Here is a 13,700-nt window from a genome sequence, read left to right as displayed (position 1 = left end):
TTAACAAGTAAAATTGTTTAAACTGATGCCAGTTTAAATTGAATTTCAAAGAAAAAAAGTCTTCATCTTTATGAGAACTTTCTGTTTGTTAAAATATTTCCATATTATTCTTTTTCCTTAGTTTTGTTTTCTAGAATAACACCTAAGCCAGATATCCACCCCTTTGTAGAGGTTCCTGTTTATATAATAAGTTACCTTTTTGGAATGCAGGTTTAACAGTCTCTGCCCAAGACCGTTTTCTGATCATGGCTGCAGAAATGGAACAGTCATCTGGCACAGGCCCAGCAGAATTGACTCAGTTCTGGAAAGAAGTTCCTAGAAACAAAGTGATGGAGCATAGGTATGCTTTTTACTCACAGGCTCTCAAGTTGTGATGGGAAAAATCTCAAAGAGGAATGTGCCTACATGGGCTAGGCAGGCATCCCTTCCTTTTGGCATTTGGCAGACATCTAGGCTTACCATGTGGGCCCCAACCCCTACAAGGCTCTGAGGTGCCCAGGTGAATGAGGCCTGGAGTTTCGCTAATAGCAGAGACTTGCTTGCTGACCAGTGCAAGAATCAGGATGTGTCAAAATTACAAACACAGATACTTCTCTTCCAGCAGTTACCTTTGTAGGAATCTTGCCTTATGTACTGGAATGTTTGTTGCAGCATTGTTTGTTATAGTGAAAAATGGAAAAGAACCTAAATGTTAATCAGTAAAGTAAGAGTGAAATGCATTTGAGAAGGAGTACTCTGCATTCATTCAAGAGTCTAGTACGTCAGTTTGTTCTGATACAGGAAAAAGACATCTGTGATATATACTATTAGGGAAAGAAAAACACCTACTCACAGAAAAATATGTATGACAGTTATCCTATTTAAGAGGAGAAAACCCTGTGACCGTATAGGCATATACATGTATGTCTGTGTGCGCATGCAAGTTTGTCAGGTCTTGAAAAGATGTATAGAAGAGAAAAGGAGAATAGAGAATGTCGGTTGTGGTTTTTTTTCAGAGTGTGCCCAGTTTTGCCCCCCAAGGGACACTTTCAATACCTGGAGACATGGTTGGTTGTCATAACTGGACAGTGGGGTGCTGTGGGCATCTAGTAGATAGAGATTAGTCTAAAGCCAAGGTAGGGATCAGCCTTAAGCCAAGAGGGAGGAAGGAACACAGATCTAGATGAGGCTCCTGCTGGTTGTGATGTGTTTTTAGATGGAGTAGATATTTAAATTTTCAAGTTACGTTTCAGGAGGGCCTACTTTTGAAGTTCTTATGAAACAGTACCTCAAAATTATATGGGTTTTTTTGTTTTGTTATATATGAGTTGTTCTCTTGTTTTGTAAATCAGTTCCTAACGGCTTACTGTTCTATAACTGTCAAAAGAGGATCGATCATCACTTAGCTCACACACAAGGGGAGACTTGGTGGTTTGGTACTGAAGGTCCAGCTGAAAGCACTGCCTCCCATCTAGAAACGGTGGTTTCCTTCAAATCATAAGATCAGGTGAATTCTACTGAATATCATATAAAAAACTTTTCATAGGTTATTGAGCATTGTGTGTAATTGTGTTACTTATACATGCATTAGGAAGCTGGAAGATATAGGAAAGGAAAAATAATTTTCCCTCTACCCTTCTAAGTTCTTGGCTGAGACCCACTGTAATAAAAGACAGATAAACAGGAGAGAAATAGAAGTTTCGTAACACGGATATCTCCTGTATACATGGGAGAGACCCAGGAAAACTGAGTAACTCTCCCAAATGGCCCAAGCTGTCACCTTAAATACCAGCTAAAGACGAAAGAAAGATGTTTCCTCCCCCAGGGCTTTCTTCCTGGGGGAGGAAAGCCAGTTATGAGAGGCTATCAGGAAAAGCACAGTAAACAAGGGTAAGGTTATTAAAGCAATTGAGGCAAATTCCTCTCTTCATGAGGTCCCCAAAATATTCTGAGGTTCCTGAGCTTGCCAGGAATTGACTTTCCTTACTCACCTAGTAAGGCTGTCTGGAACTGAGTAAGCAAGGTATCAGGTCAGTTTTTGCTAAGGGTCTTTAGTTCCTTCAAGCCGTCTGGTCATATCTGACTTTATGCATCTCACTTTCAAATATGACATTTGAGTCAAAACCTTGATAATATAACCATGTTTCCAATTGTGTCCTGTTACAAGGAGGACAGATTCTCATTGAACTTATGCAAATAACTATATCACCATGAAAATGAGAATATTCACTAAGAATTTCTAAATTGTGGAGGGATCAGGTATGGAGAAAAATTGTCTCAATTCTGCTCACAAAGGTATAATTCACCAAATTGCAGTAAATTATAGATCGCTTCAGAGAAAAAGTTTTCCTTCAGTCTGGAGAAACAAAACATGTTTCAAACAAAAAGTCAAAAATTATAATCATCCTCATCAGGTTCATTCAATCCCATGTTATTAATTTTTGTTCTGCTTGAATCCAGTTTTTCCATTAGTTCTAGAAATTCTTACCAAGTTCAGTTTTACAATCTTAAAGTTCTCAGAAACCTGTATTCTAGAGTACTTGTCAGAGTCCTTTTTGTGCATCTTTTTGAAGATGAAACGTATCTATTCAATCAAGAAGGTTTAGTATTCTTATTTGACAATGTGTCCCACGTAATTTAACGTATCAAATAAGCCTAAATGGTTTAATATCTTTTTGTAAGGAGAGAGAACACATCTTTTGAGATATTCCAGGGGCCCTGTGGAAAATCCCAAAGTTAGTTTGAGGTCAAAAAGACTTCATTCACTTATTTATTTATTTTTGGCTGTGTTGGGTCTCTGTTGCTGCATTGCAGGCTTTCTCTAGTTGTGGTGAGCAGGGGCTACTCTTTTGTTGTGGTCCGTGGGCTTCTCATGGTGGCGGTTTCTCTTGTTGCGGAGCTCAGGCTCTAAGCACTTGGGCTTCAGTAGTTGTGGCACACAGGCTTAGTTGCTCCGTGGCTTGTGGGATCTTCCTAGACCAGGGATCGAACCCGTGTCCCCTGCATTGGCAGGTGGATGCTTAACCACTCTGCCACCAGGGAAGTCCCAAGACTTCATTTAGAATTTGATTTGGGGAAGTTTGTCAAAAAAACAAGAGGTTCTGGACACTTGACTAAATAGAATCATAAATCATTATGAAACAATAATTATCCAATTAACCAAAGTGACAGTCAAAAAAATTTCAAAAGCAAATACAGACGGTCACATAGTTGTGAGCGAAACTTAGCTCTTAATTTTTAAAAGACTCAGTTTTCTAAAATAATCAGACCTGATAATAAAGATAACACGAAGCACAGGAAATTATTTTGATAAAATGCAAAATCTTTGCTTTCTAGGCAGATTACTTAAAAAGGTAAACAAAAACCTTTCACAGTCTCTTATCAGGGGCAGAACAATAGTCCAATAAAACTGTCTTTTTAGCAAATGAAAGAAAGTTTAGTTTTATGTAATTACACTATTGATATTAAGCTTATTTTTAAAACCCTTCAAGCAAATTTATTCAATTTTAGCCGGCTTGACTATATAAGGTAAAGTTTTCTCTTTCTCTCTCTTCCCAACTTTGTATATCCACTTAGTTTGACCTTTATTCTCCTACTTTCTATTCTGAAATAATTAGCTTTACTTTAGAATAAAATTACTTTCACTTCCCTTAACAAAAATGCATCTCCATACTTCTCCTGGCCAAAAACACATCCTAATTCTTACGTACAGAGTTGTTATATTTATTTCTAGTAGTTTTAATAATCCTTAGAAACCTTAATTTTTAGTGAAAACTAAGAAAGAAGCACTTGCAGTCAGTTACACCAGCATTCTTTACATTGGCAAACTTATGACTACATTCCATAATTTCTAGAAACAGATACTTCCTCCTAGTATAGTTTTTCAGTGTGGCACAAGATATGTTTACTAATATACTCAAATATCTTTCATTCTGTAATAAGAAGCCAAAAGTAGATAAACCTATGTTTAGTAGTTAATCTTTCAGTATTTTATCTTATTTGGAAATGACCCGGATATTAAATGAATTTCCTGTCATTTAACTTATCAAAACTCTAAAGTTTCAAGTAAGTTACCAAAGACATTTGGAAAACTATTTTTAAGAGATATACCATAAAACATACTCACTGCTGAAAAGTTCCCCTAGAAACTTTTATCCTGCTTACGTGTATCTAAATCACTTGCTCCCAGCAATTGTTTAGACTACTCACAAAAACATCAGGAGACATTACAGGAGACATTACACAAAGTCAGCCATCATCCCAAGGTGTTTTTCTTGCTGACAGATTTTGTAAGCGATAACATGAACTTATTTGAATAGTAAGCCCAGGCAGAATAAAAGTTGCATGTCTGCATTGTATCTAATGTTGCTACCTCTGAAGACCTGCCTGTCTAATTAAACCAACAAACTTAAACCCAGCTTTTATCCTAGATTATCCTAGATCATGTGAACTTGAAAAAAACTTGAGGTTAGTTCCTATATTTCTGAGAGTTTTCAGAATATTTATCTGAAAATCAGCACTTATTTTTCTTTAAGCCAATTAAATAGAGCTTTTATGAAGTAATTTTGGCAGCACCATTCAGAGGTAGAAAAATATCACACATTTATAACATACATATATAAACACATGTAAACATACAGATGCAGAGACCTTAGTATAGCTTTGGTTCTAAAATTATAGCCATGAATTAGGTACAGTAACACAGAACTCACTAGCTTAGAAAAGAACAGTTGGATCTAAATTGTGTTTCTGGTAATTGGAATAAGTTTACCTGCCTAGAGTGTTAAAGCTTTTTTTTTTTTTACTAATATTTGTGGAGTTTTTTGTTTGTGTTTCTTTTTTCGTTTGCCCAATTTCAAAATAGCTCCTTTTTTTCCTTCTGATGAGCATCATTTTCCTAAAGCTTGCATTTCTGAGAGCTGGCTATCAGGTCCTAGATCTCAAAGGCACAGAGAAGGTTAAGTTTTTTTCCTGGAGTTTTGGGGGTACTTTGCCTATTATCAGAGGTTTAGAGTAATTACCATTTAAATTTTTTCTTTTCTAAGTGCAGAACAGTTCTCTTTCCAATGACTTGGTCTTTTACAATACCTACAAGTATTTTGAGATAAACAGGGCAGGTTTTGGAATTGGTTAGGCTAGGTGAACTTTGAAGTGCTTCTAGAGCTGAATTTCTGGTTTTGTAAAGATTTGCAAGACAAAGATAGTTGCTTTTAATTCCTCAAAAAATTGGATTGCAGCCTGAATGATATCAAGGGACTGACCTGCCCATCCAACTACATTTTCTTCAGTTTGCTTTATATCAGGGAGAAGACTTCCAATTAAGATGGAAATCAAATGATTTCTATGTTCTGGAGTTTCAGGGCTTAATGCAGCTTGCCTTTACAAAGTCTTCATAAAGCATTCAACAAATGCCTTTGAATGCTGTCCTTTTTCTGAGTGCACAGTTCAACCTTGGACCAATTCACCTTAGGGGAAAAAGCCCCTACTGTTGCTTCTATCAGCCCCTGAATACTGGCCTTCAGCCGATCCATTTCCTGATAATTTGGGAGGAATTCTGGTCATGTTTCCTGTGCGAGTGTGCCTGTTTTCCCCAGAGGGCCATCTGGCTTGTCTGATAACTACCATATAATCATGGGTGTGAAGAACACCCTCTTAGCAGCCAATCAAGGTCCCTCTGAGTGGGGAACTGAATGGCCACTGATCTTTTTAACTCTTCTCTAAATTTGGTAGACATCTTCTGAAAGTGGAGGTAAAAAGAGCTTTGTAATTTCATCTTCCTGAGGACATCCCTAAGGCTAGCCACCATACTCCTTCACGTCCTCCTTTCAAGTTGGTCTTTCTATAGATACCACCAAGATAATTGTGTAGGATGAGAGCTCTCTAAAAAATATTTAAACACAGGAGTTTTTCCAAGTCAAAAGATCCATCATTTGGGCCATTGATGCGTAGGATCTTATATTAATCTCAACAGCATCTCAAACCAGTAAGCCTTTTTATTACTTAACCATGGATGCAAGAGGCATCCCAAAAGGGAGTGCAAAAGGTGCAGCCCTCACGAGATTCAGAAAGCTCACTCCTGGAGTTAGCCTAAGAAAGCAAAGACCTTCATTGTCACAGGTGGTAAGAACTGGGTTGTGAAAAGTATCTCCAGTTTCCCATAAGAATGTGATATGCCTTCAGTTACACTGAAGGCACTGGGTAGGCACTACTGGAACAGTACTTTCCAGCCCTAAATGAGACAAGAAGGTTGAGACGACAAGGGCCCCTTATGACAAACTGCCCCGAGAGCTGGTGGGGCCAGAGAACGCTGCTTAGCAGTTCGTGTCTTGCAGCTCCAGCCTATTCGTTTGGTCGCCAGATGCATGCAGACACAGGCATCATCCAGCTGGCAGAGACCAGAGAGAATACTCTCACTGGTCATAAAGCCAAGCTCTCAAGACAGAATAAAACAAAAGGAAAATCTTATGTGTCCTGTGGTTCTCCTTATGACAAGCACCACAAAAAAACAGAGATAAAAGCAAACACTGACCATCTCTGGGAGGAAAGAGGATCAGCAGAAAACAAAAGTACTCATAATAAAAATCTCTATCAAAGTCACGATACCTAAGAAACTAGATGACACAAATCTTTTCTCCAGCTAACTTCAATTTGGAAAAGAAGGGACAAGGTGAAAATTTTACCTTCCTCTTTCAACTGGCACCAGAGTGAGATGCAGGAGAGCTGACTTCAATAATGATTATTATCCTCTCTGGCTTCTGCCACTTTTCCAGGATCCCAGCTGTAGGCTCCCAAGCGAGTATGGTATCTTAGCAGCTTCCATGGGAGGCTGCCAAACTGTAAGAGAGGAAAAATAATTTTCCCTTTACTTTTCTAGTTTCTTGGTTAAGACCCTCCCCCCCGTAATCATAGAGAGATGAACAGAAGAAAACAGGAAAAAAACAGAAGTTTAATAGCATGTATACCTCCTGTATACTTGAGAGAGAACCAGGAAAACAGTAAAACTCCCTGAAAGGGCCCACGACACCACCTTAAATACCATCTGCAGCTGAAGACAAAAGATGATGTTGGGGGATGAGGGAGCAAGTTCTGGGAGGATGGCAGGAAAAGCACAGTATACACGGCTACGGTTGTCCTACAGATTTAAGTCTCTGTTCTCTATTAATAAGAGTTTCTAGAGATATAGAGTCATCCTCCTCTTCCTGGTGCAGAGGGAGACACCCTTAAAAATGGAGATTTCTCTTGTAACTGTAAATGTCTCACAAAAAGGTAACTTCTATTCAGTTTTCAGAGCTTTTCCCGTGTCTGCTTTTTCTTAAAAAATAGCCAGCTCAGGATAAACCTTGTGCCACAGAGGCATGTTTTGGGGTGGCAAGCTCTGCTCCCCTTCAAAGATAAATACATACTGAGCTGCTGCCTTAGGTACATCTGGGGAGAGACTTTTGTGTTTAACTTTTTTCATTTTATATTTTACTTTAAAAAAAAACTCATTAAAAACTTTAAGAAGCTATGTTTCCTTTGGATTTTCATAGGTTAAGATGCCATATTGTTGAGAGCAGTAAGCCAACCACTCTTACATTAAAAGACCATGCCTTTAACATGTCAGACAAAACCAGTGAAGATCTCTACCTACAAGTAAGTGTTCTTTCTTCCTAACTAAAAAAGTCTTTATTATTAATCAATGTTAGAAATCCATTTTTCCCCACTAACATAAGGATAACCATTGGCATAGACATGACAGAAATGCTCTCTTCTTTGTGAAGGGAAGCCAGATCAGAAACGGTAAGTGGTGAGCTACTTTTGGAGATCTACTAACTTTTTGAAAGCACTCTGGCTATTTCGATTTGGACTAGGGACCATACAGCGAAGCACATGGTGCTTGGTGGGGGAGGGCAGGTGGGGGGGTGGTATCAAAGAACCTGATCTCATGGAAGAGGTACCATGTAGTGCACTTAAATTTGAAAAAGGTAGAGGGGCTCTCTTTCTGAAGAGCTGGTTTCAGTACCTCCAGGAAATGACTGCTTTGCTCCTTTCTCAACTAGATAATTAGACCTTTTACAAAATGAGAATAAACAGATACACATCTGTTCACCAACCAAATCTAATTCCTCATTGCATTTTCAGCTCCCAGCCTTTCAGAGTAGATGGACTCTAGCCCGTAAACGTTTGTGGGATTTCTAATATTCCTGTTTGTCATGTACATGATTAATGTACTGTTTTATTGATACAAACCTTTCATCCTTTTTTCCCTCTTTAGCTCAATCGTTTACTAGAAAGCAATAGGAAGCTTGAAGACCAAGTTCAGCGTTGTATCTGGTTCCAACAACTGCTTCTGTCTTTAACAGTGCTCTCGCTTGCTTTTGTCGTTTCTTTCTTCTACTTGTTGTACAGTTAAAGAAATGGTGCTCAGTAGGAAACAAGGCTCTTCCGCTCATTAGTTGGAAAAAGTAAGATCCAGAACTTCTTCATCACCTTGAAAAGTGTTGCACATCTGTGCTTCCTCCAAGGAAATGTACGGCATTTAGTTGCACATCTGTGCTTCCTCCAAGGAAATGTACGGGCATTTAGGGGCTGGAACTGTAACATGTCTTGAAAAAATAAACTGTTAGAATAAGGAAACACTGAAGAAATTGATTCTAAGAGACTATAGATAGTTAGTCGAGTAAGTAAAGGCATATCCGTTGTGTGACTTAATAGTTTAGAGATAATTTATTTTTCCCTTTTGATTTGAACACTTTTAAAGCTTGTTTTATCATGTATTTATGTTAGCTGAACAGAAAAGTAACATGCTTTGTTGCAGCCAAAAAAGTCATCTCCTTTTTTTTGACAGAATTATTATAGCTGAGCCAACTTATTAGCTTTTCTATACTATGTATATAGAGGAACATGTATATTGAAAAAAAAATACAGAGTAATTTCTGTAACCATGACTTTGTAATTTTGAGAACTACTACCAGATGCTAGTCGATGTTCTTTTGGAATGTACAGCTACTTAATGCCAAACCACCTTTTAGCCTTTGTTTCTTATCCGTCTTTCTTAATGGCCTGCCTGCCTTTTATTAATCTCAGACTTTTTAATGAACACTCACACTCTCATTTAGGTAGGATTTGGGGAACCAAGTCTGGCTGGATTTTCTCTGAATTCTGTCAGCAACATCCAGAAGGAGAGCCTCTCCGGTCTTTTTTTTTACATAGTTTCTTTCCTGTTGCTCTCTCTGGCTGGACTCGGACCCTTTTGCTTCACTTATTATAAAGGCCTGATCCATTGGACCATCTTCACGCTCTTTTCTAAATGAAAGGAGCTAGATAAAATTTTTTTGAAAAGTTAGTTTTTGAGATGCATAGCAGTATAAGTTGTTTACATTTCAGTTCATTTTTAAAATCAGCCGTGAGACGGGAACTTGGCAAAAGACTGGAGTATCTGTAAGGGTGGGGAAAAAAAAAACGAAACTCAAATGTCAGTTCTCTGTTTAAGAGTGAAAAATATAACTCACTGATCCACTGTAAAACCTTCAGACCAGGGTCAATTGACTTGCTTGATATTCTGCCTTTGTCACAGCAATACTGAGGATGATGCCTCCATTCCTAACAAGAGACACCTCGCAGGAGCAGAGCCTAGTGAAAGTAGTTTGTTTTCTCAGTAATATAATCAGTTTCAGTCCATGTTGGTTCACATGTAAATCTACTTTATATGAAAGAAAAAAAGTCTGCCTGTAAAATAAATTTTGAGTTTTGATTGAGCCATGTTTGGAGAATGTTTTATTCTGAGGTTGTAGTGTTGGAGGCTTTCATCTTAAGAACTTGATGATTCCAAAATGGCATTATGAAGAATGAAAAAATAAGAGTTCCTTCAAAATTGGCCTAGGAAATAAAACCTTAAATGGACACTGGTCTGATACTTTGTCTTAATTTGGGTTTTTCTGTTTCAGTTTGCCACCTCCAGACGTGAAAGTGACTGCAGCCCACCCTAAGTACTGTCCGTAGTATCTCCCTGTGTGTGTGCACAGCGGTTTCCCCTTATATGTTAGATTCCTGGCTTTATTATAATCCAATCCCACACTATTTGTGTATGTGTTTTGTTCTTTGGCAAATAAGTGAGGAAAGAATTAGTCAAAATTGGAAATGTATTGTCCTAAAGGTGTCCCTTTAATGTTTCACATGAAAATTACATTGATTCACTAAAATGTTTTTCCCTGCTGTCTGGCCAGTTGAATTTAATAACATATCTTGTTAACATTTGTGTGTCTATTAAATGTGACTAAGCAAAATTTACTGAAAATTAACCATAAAATCAAAGGCATCTAAACTTTTGTACTTGTCTTGATTGATCATATATATTTACATTTGATTTTATTGTCTTTGATTTTATTTAATCACATTTGTATGATTATTTTGAGTACTTTATAATTAATCATTTTATTTTTAATATGTCAATACCTGTTCATGACCAAATTACCAAGGACCAACATTTAAGATTTAGATTGTTTCCACTTAGAAATGGAAATGCATAGTTTCCATGAAAACATTAATGAAATATCATTATAGGCAAGTAGCCTAAAAATATAATTGTTAGTAAAGCTAGCCTCAAATTTCATAAATTTCATAATATACCATAACTGTTTTTATATCTTGCCACTAATTTTGACTGGATTTAATAGCACTTTATTGTAAAATTGCAAAAAAATATATTCCTAGAATTGTTGCCAGTGTAATTTCTCTAATGTTCTGGTGCTTTTCATATATTTTCAGTATTTTTATTACTATATTGGTATTTTCTTTGTATAAACTGATCAAAAGAACATGTTTTCTATTTTAATATGTTTTAGAAAAATAATTACATTTATGCAATAAATATCATCAGGAAAAACCTCTGGTCTCTAATTGATAAAGCATCTTAAAAATCAATGTTCAGGCTCACTCTGACCTTTCAAAGATCACATTGATTTCTTTTGGACCTGCTTACCTTTTTAGAAGGACAGCAGTGCAAGCTTCCGAAGATACAATTGTACGATCAGGTGAACCCATCCTTAGTGTGTCCCGTTTCTCCTTGCTCCTGGGTCAGGGATGGCTGCTCTTCAGGGGGCACTCTCCATTTTCCCGACTTAACATTGGCTGCACTGTCACAGCTGGGGGCTCCATCACAGAACCTATCACTACAGCGGCCACACGTGTCAGAATCGCCCTGCAGCCCCCAGTCCTAGTACCTGCACACCTGCCTGCCTGACAGGAACCTGCAGGAAGTAGGCTGACAAGACATCCTGTCTGGCTGCCGGGTGCATGGCAGGCGGTCCCTGCGAGAAGGCACCAGAGCACGGAGCAAGGGGCCTGGGTGTGGTTGGGGAGGAGCAGCCCCGATGGTGATGGCAAAGGCCCTGGGGACTGTTGGTGTGGTCCCCTCTCCACTGGAAGACACAACTCCCAAGTGCAGCTCCATAAAATAGAACAAAAAGGGCAGGTCCATCTTCTAAACTACAAAGGAAGTGGAGATAGAAAACCATGGGAGAAATTCAAAATAGAGCCACAAACCTACCAGGGAACAGCACACCTACCCAGGATTGTGAAGGTGTAGCCTCCTTTCACAAAAAATTTTTTTTCACAATTTTCTAGGAAACAGAAGAGCTCCTGTATGGAGAAAGCTCCAGCTACAAAAGGATCAGTTACTTTACAACAATCCAGCTCTTTCTCCTCTAAATTTTACCAGCAACTTGAGGTTTCTTGATGTCAGAACAACATGGGTCCCCAGAAGCATAGGGCTCCCCATTTCTCCCTGGCCCAAAAGCACAGAATGGAAGTCCTCCCATTTCTCCCAACTGAGGGAGTGGTGGTCAGGAGTGAGGGCTCCGAATGAAGACTGCCAGGGTTGAAGTCCCCTCTCTGACATTTGCTACCTGTGTGACTCGGGAACATTAATTAACCTCTTTCAGCCTGTTTCCTCATCCCTAAGTACTTCTGATAATCAAAGTACAACTTCCCAGGATAAATGTGAGAATGAGAGGAAATCTTGCATTGAAAGCAGCCCCAGAGAGGCTAGCCTGGCTTTGCTGATGCTGCCTCCACTACCTTCCATTCCAGCTCCCTAGAACTTTTCACACTCAAGTTGATCTTCTTGAATATCCTGTCTCACTCAAAGCCAAATGTCAGTTCTCCAAACTCTTCCTTGCTTCGAACTCCTATCCTTGCCTTCTTGGTATCTCACTCTGAATTCTGGTGCCCAGGTCAAGGGACACGTGGAAGGCCAGTGATGATCGGCTGCCTTGAGTCCTGTGAAGGAGTATCCCTTACAAGTCTGAGGAAGACTTGGTTTGATGCTTCCTTCCACCACTGCACCCACACCCCTTCATGACACCACACCCAGACCCAGAATTGATCTTGCACTATTCTACCCATAACAGTTTCCCCTTACATTTGTAACAATTCCATAAAAATATCACATAGGATCTTTCGCATCTTCATAACAATTTCATCCTTAACACTGAATATAATCACTTCCCTATAATATCCAAAGATTCTCTTCCCTACCCTACTCACGTCCGCTGCCTTGCAAAGTAAGACTAATCTCTTACACATAAAATATTTGAGACAACTGGTTCAACTGGCAAGAATATGGAGGAACATCTCTCTGATCCACAGGAATGAGAGAATGCACACTTTCAAGTCTTTCTAGAGTGAGAATTTGATCCTTAAAATTACCAATTTTTCATATTCCTTTGTCTGAACAGTGTGAGAACACATGATAAGATCTTGTGTTTTACAGAAAAGGAAACTAAGAGCCTGAGAAAAGTTTCATTTTCCCAAGGTCACAGGCTAGTTGGTTTCAGAGCCAAGAGCTGACCTAGTCTCCCAAGTCCACTGCTTGTTAAAAGCACTCAGAACTGCCATGTCTGAGTAATAGGTTACAATGTTGAAAGGACAGGTCTGAGAACTTTACCTACTGTAAGCAGCAGGAGAGAAAACAGAGAGAAGATAGAATACTTGAGAAGCAGAGGTGACAAAACACAAATAACCACTCAAGACCCTTGGCTGAAAAAGTTTCTTGGTATTCTAAGCTTTCAAAGTAAGACCTTACTTTGAAAAAAGTTTGAAACATACAGGTTAATGTACTGTTTACTTTGATGGAGGGCTGTGTTGTGCAGCATCAACCCTCTGAGAGGTTTATCCATCACTCTAGAAGGGCATCTGGTAGGGTGCATCACTACTAGTTGTCTCAGCCATAGTCTAGTCACCTCAAGGAGTCATGTGTTTAATACAATCAGATCATAGAAGTTTTCTATTGCCATGTAACAAATTACCACAAAGTTAGCATCTTAAAACAACCCAAATTATTTCATAGTTTGCATGGGCTGAGTCTGGTACAGCATGGCTGGGTTCTCTGGTTAAGGCCTCACAAGACTAAAATCAAGCTGTCAGCCAATGGGACCCTCTGTGGAGGCTCAACTGGATAAAGATCCACTTCCAAGGGCTCACCTGATTAGATCAGACCCACCCAGGACAATCTCCCTTCTGATGAACTCAAAGGTAACTGATTAGAAACATTACATCTGCAAAATACCTCCTGCTGTGTAAACTAATCTAAATCGTGGTAATATTAGTGCATCACTTTCACTAGCCCCAGCCCCCACTCAAGGGAAAGGGTTATACAGAGTGTGTGTTGGGTGGAACCTGCAAGCTCATCCAATCTGGTACCCTCATCTGGCAAACCAGGAGACAGAGGGTCAGAAAGCTGA

The 13,700-nt window shown here is 38.9% G+C and overlaps 1 protein-coding gene across 3 annotated transcripts in view; it reads left to right on the top strand.

Annotated features, from left to right (window-relative positions):
* The window catches only part of MOSPD2 (motile sperm domain containing 2), a 62,526-nt gene extending 51,705 nt beyond the window's left edge, over positions 1-10,821 (top strand). The window contains exons 13-16 of one of the 3 annotated variants that reach the window (XR_009050296.1): positions 211-340; positions 7,509-7,611; positions 8,234-8,423; positions 9,906-10,821. Coding sequence is in view for 2 of the 3 variants with exons in the window: in XM_057718396.1 (XP_057574379.1) it covers positions 211-340; positions 7,509-7,611; positions 8,234-8,371 (371 nt within the window). In the remaining variant the exon portion in view is untranslated. Of the gene's footprint in view, positions 1-210; positions 341-7,508; positions 7,612-8,233 lie in introns of all 3 variants that reach the window. The other 2 variants (XM_057718397.1, XM_057718396.1) reach the window with 2 other exon arrangements.
* The last annotated feature ends 2,879 nt before the right edge of the window (positions 10,822-13,700 follow it).

Source organism: Hippopotamus amphibius, chromosome X (genome assembly GCF_030028045.1).
Source record: "Hippopotamus amphibius kiboko isolate mHipAmp2 chromosome X, mHipAmp2.hap2, whole genome shotgun sequence".
In the NCBI taxonomy this organism is placed as follows: Eukaryota; Metazoa; Chordata; class Mammalia; order Artiodactyla; family Hippopotamidae; genus Hippopotamus; species Hippopotamus amphibius.
This window is presented reverse-complemented; position numbering and strand designations above follow the sequence as displayed.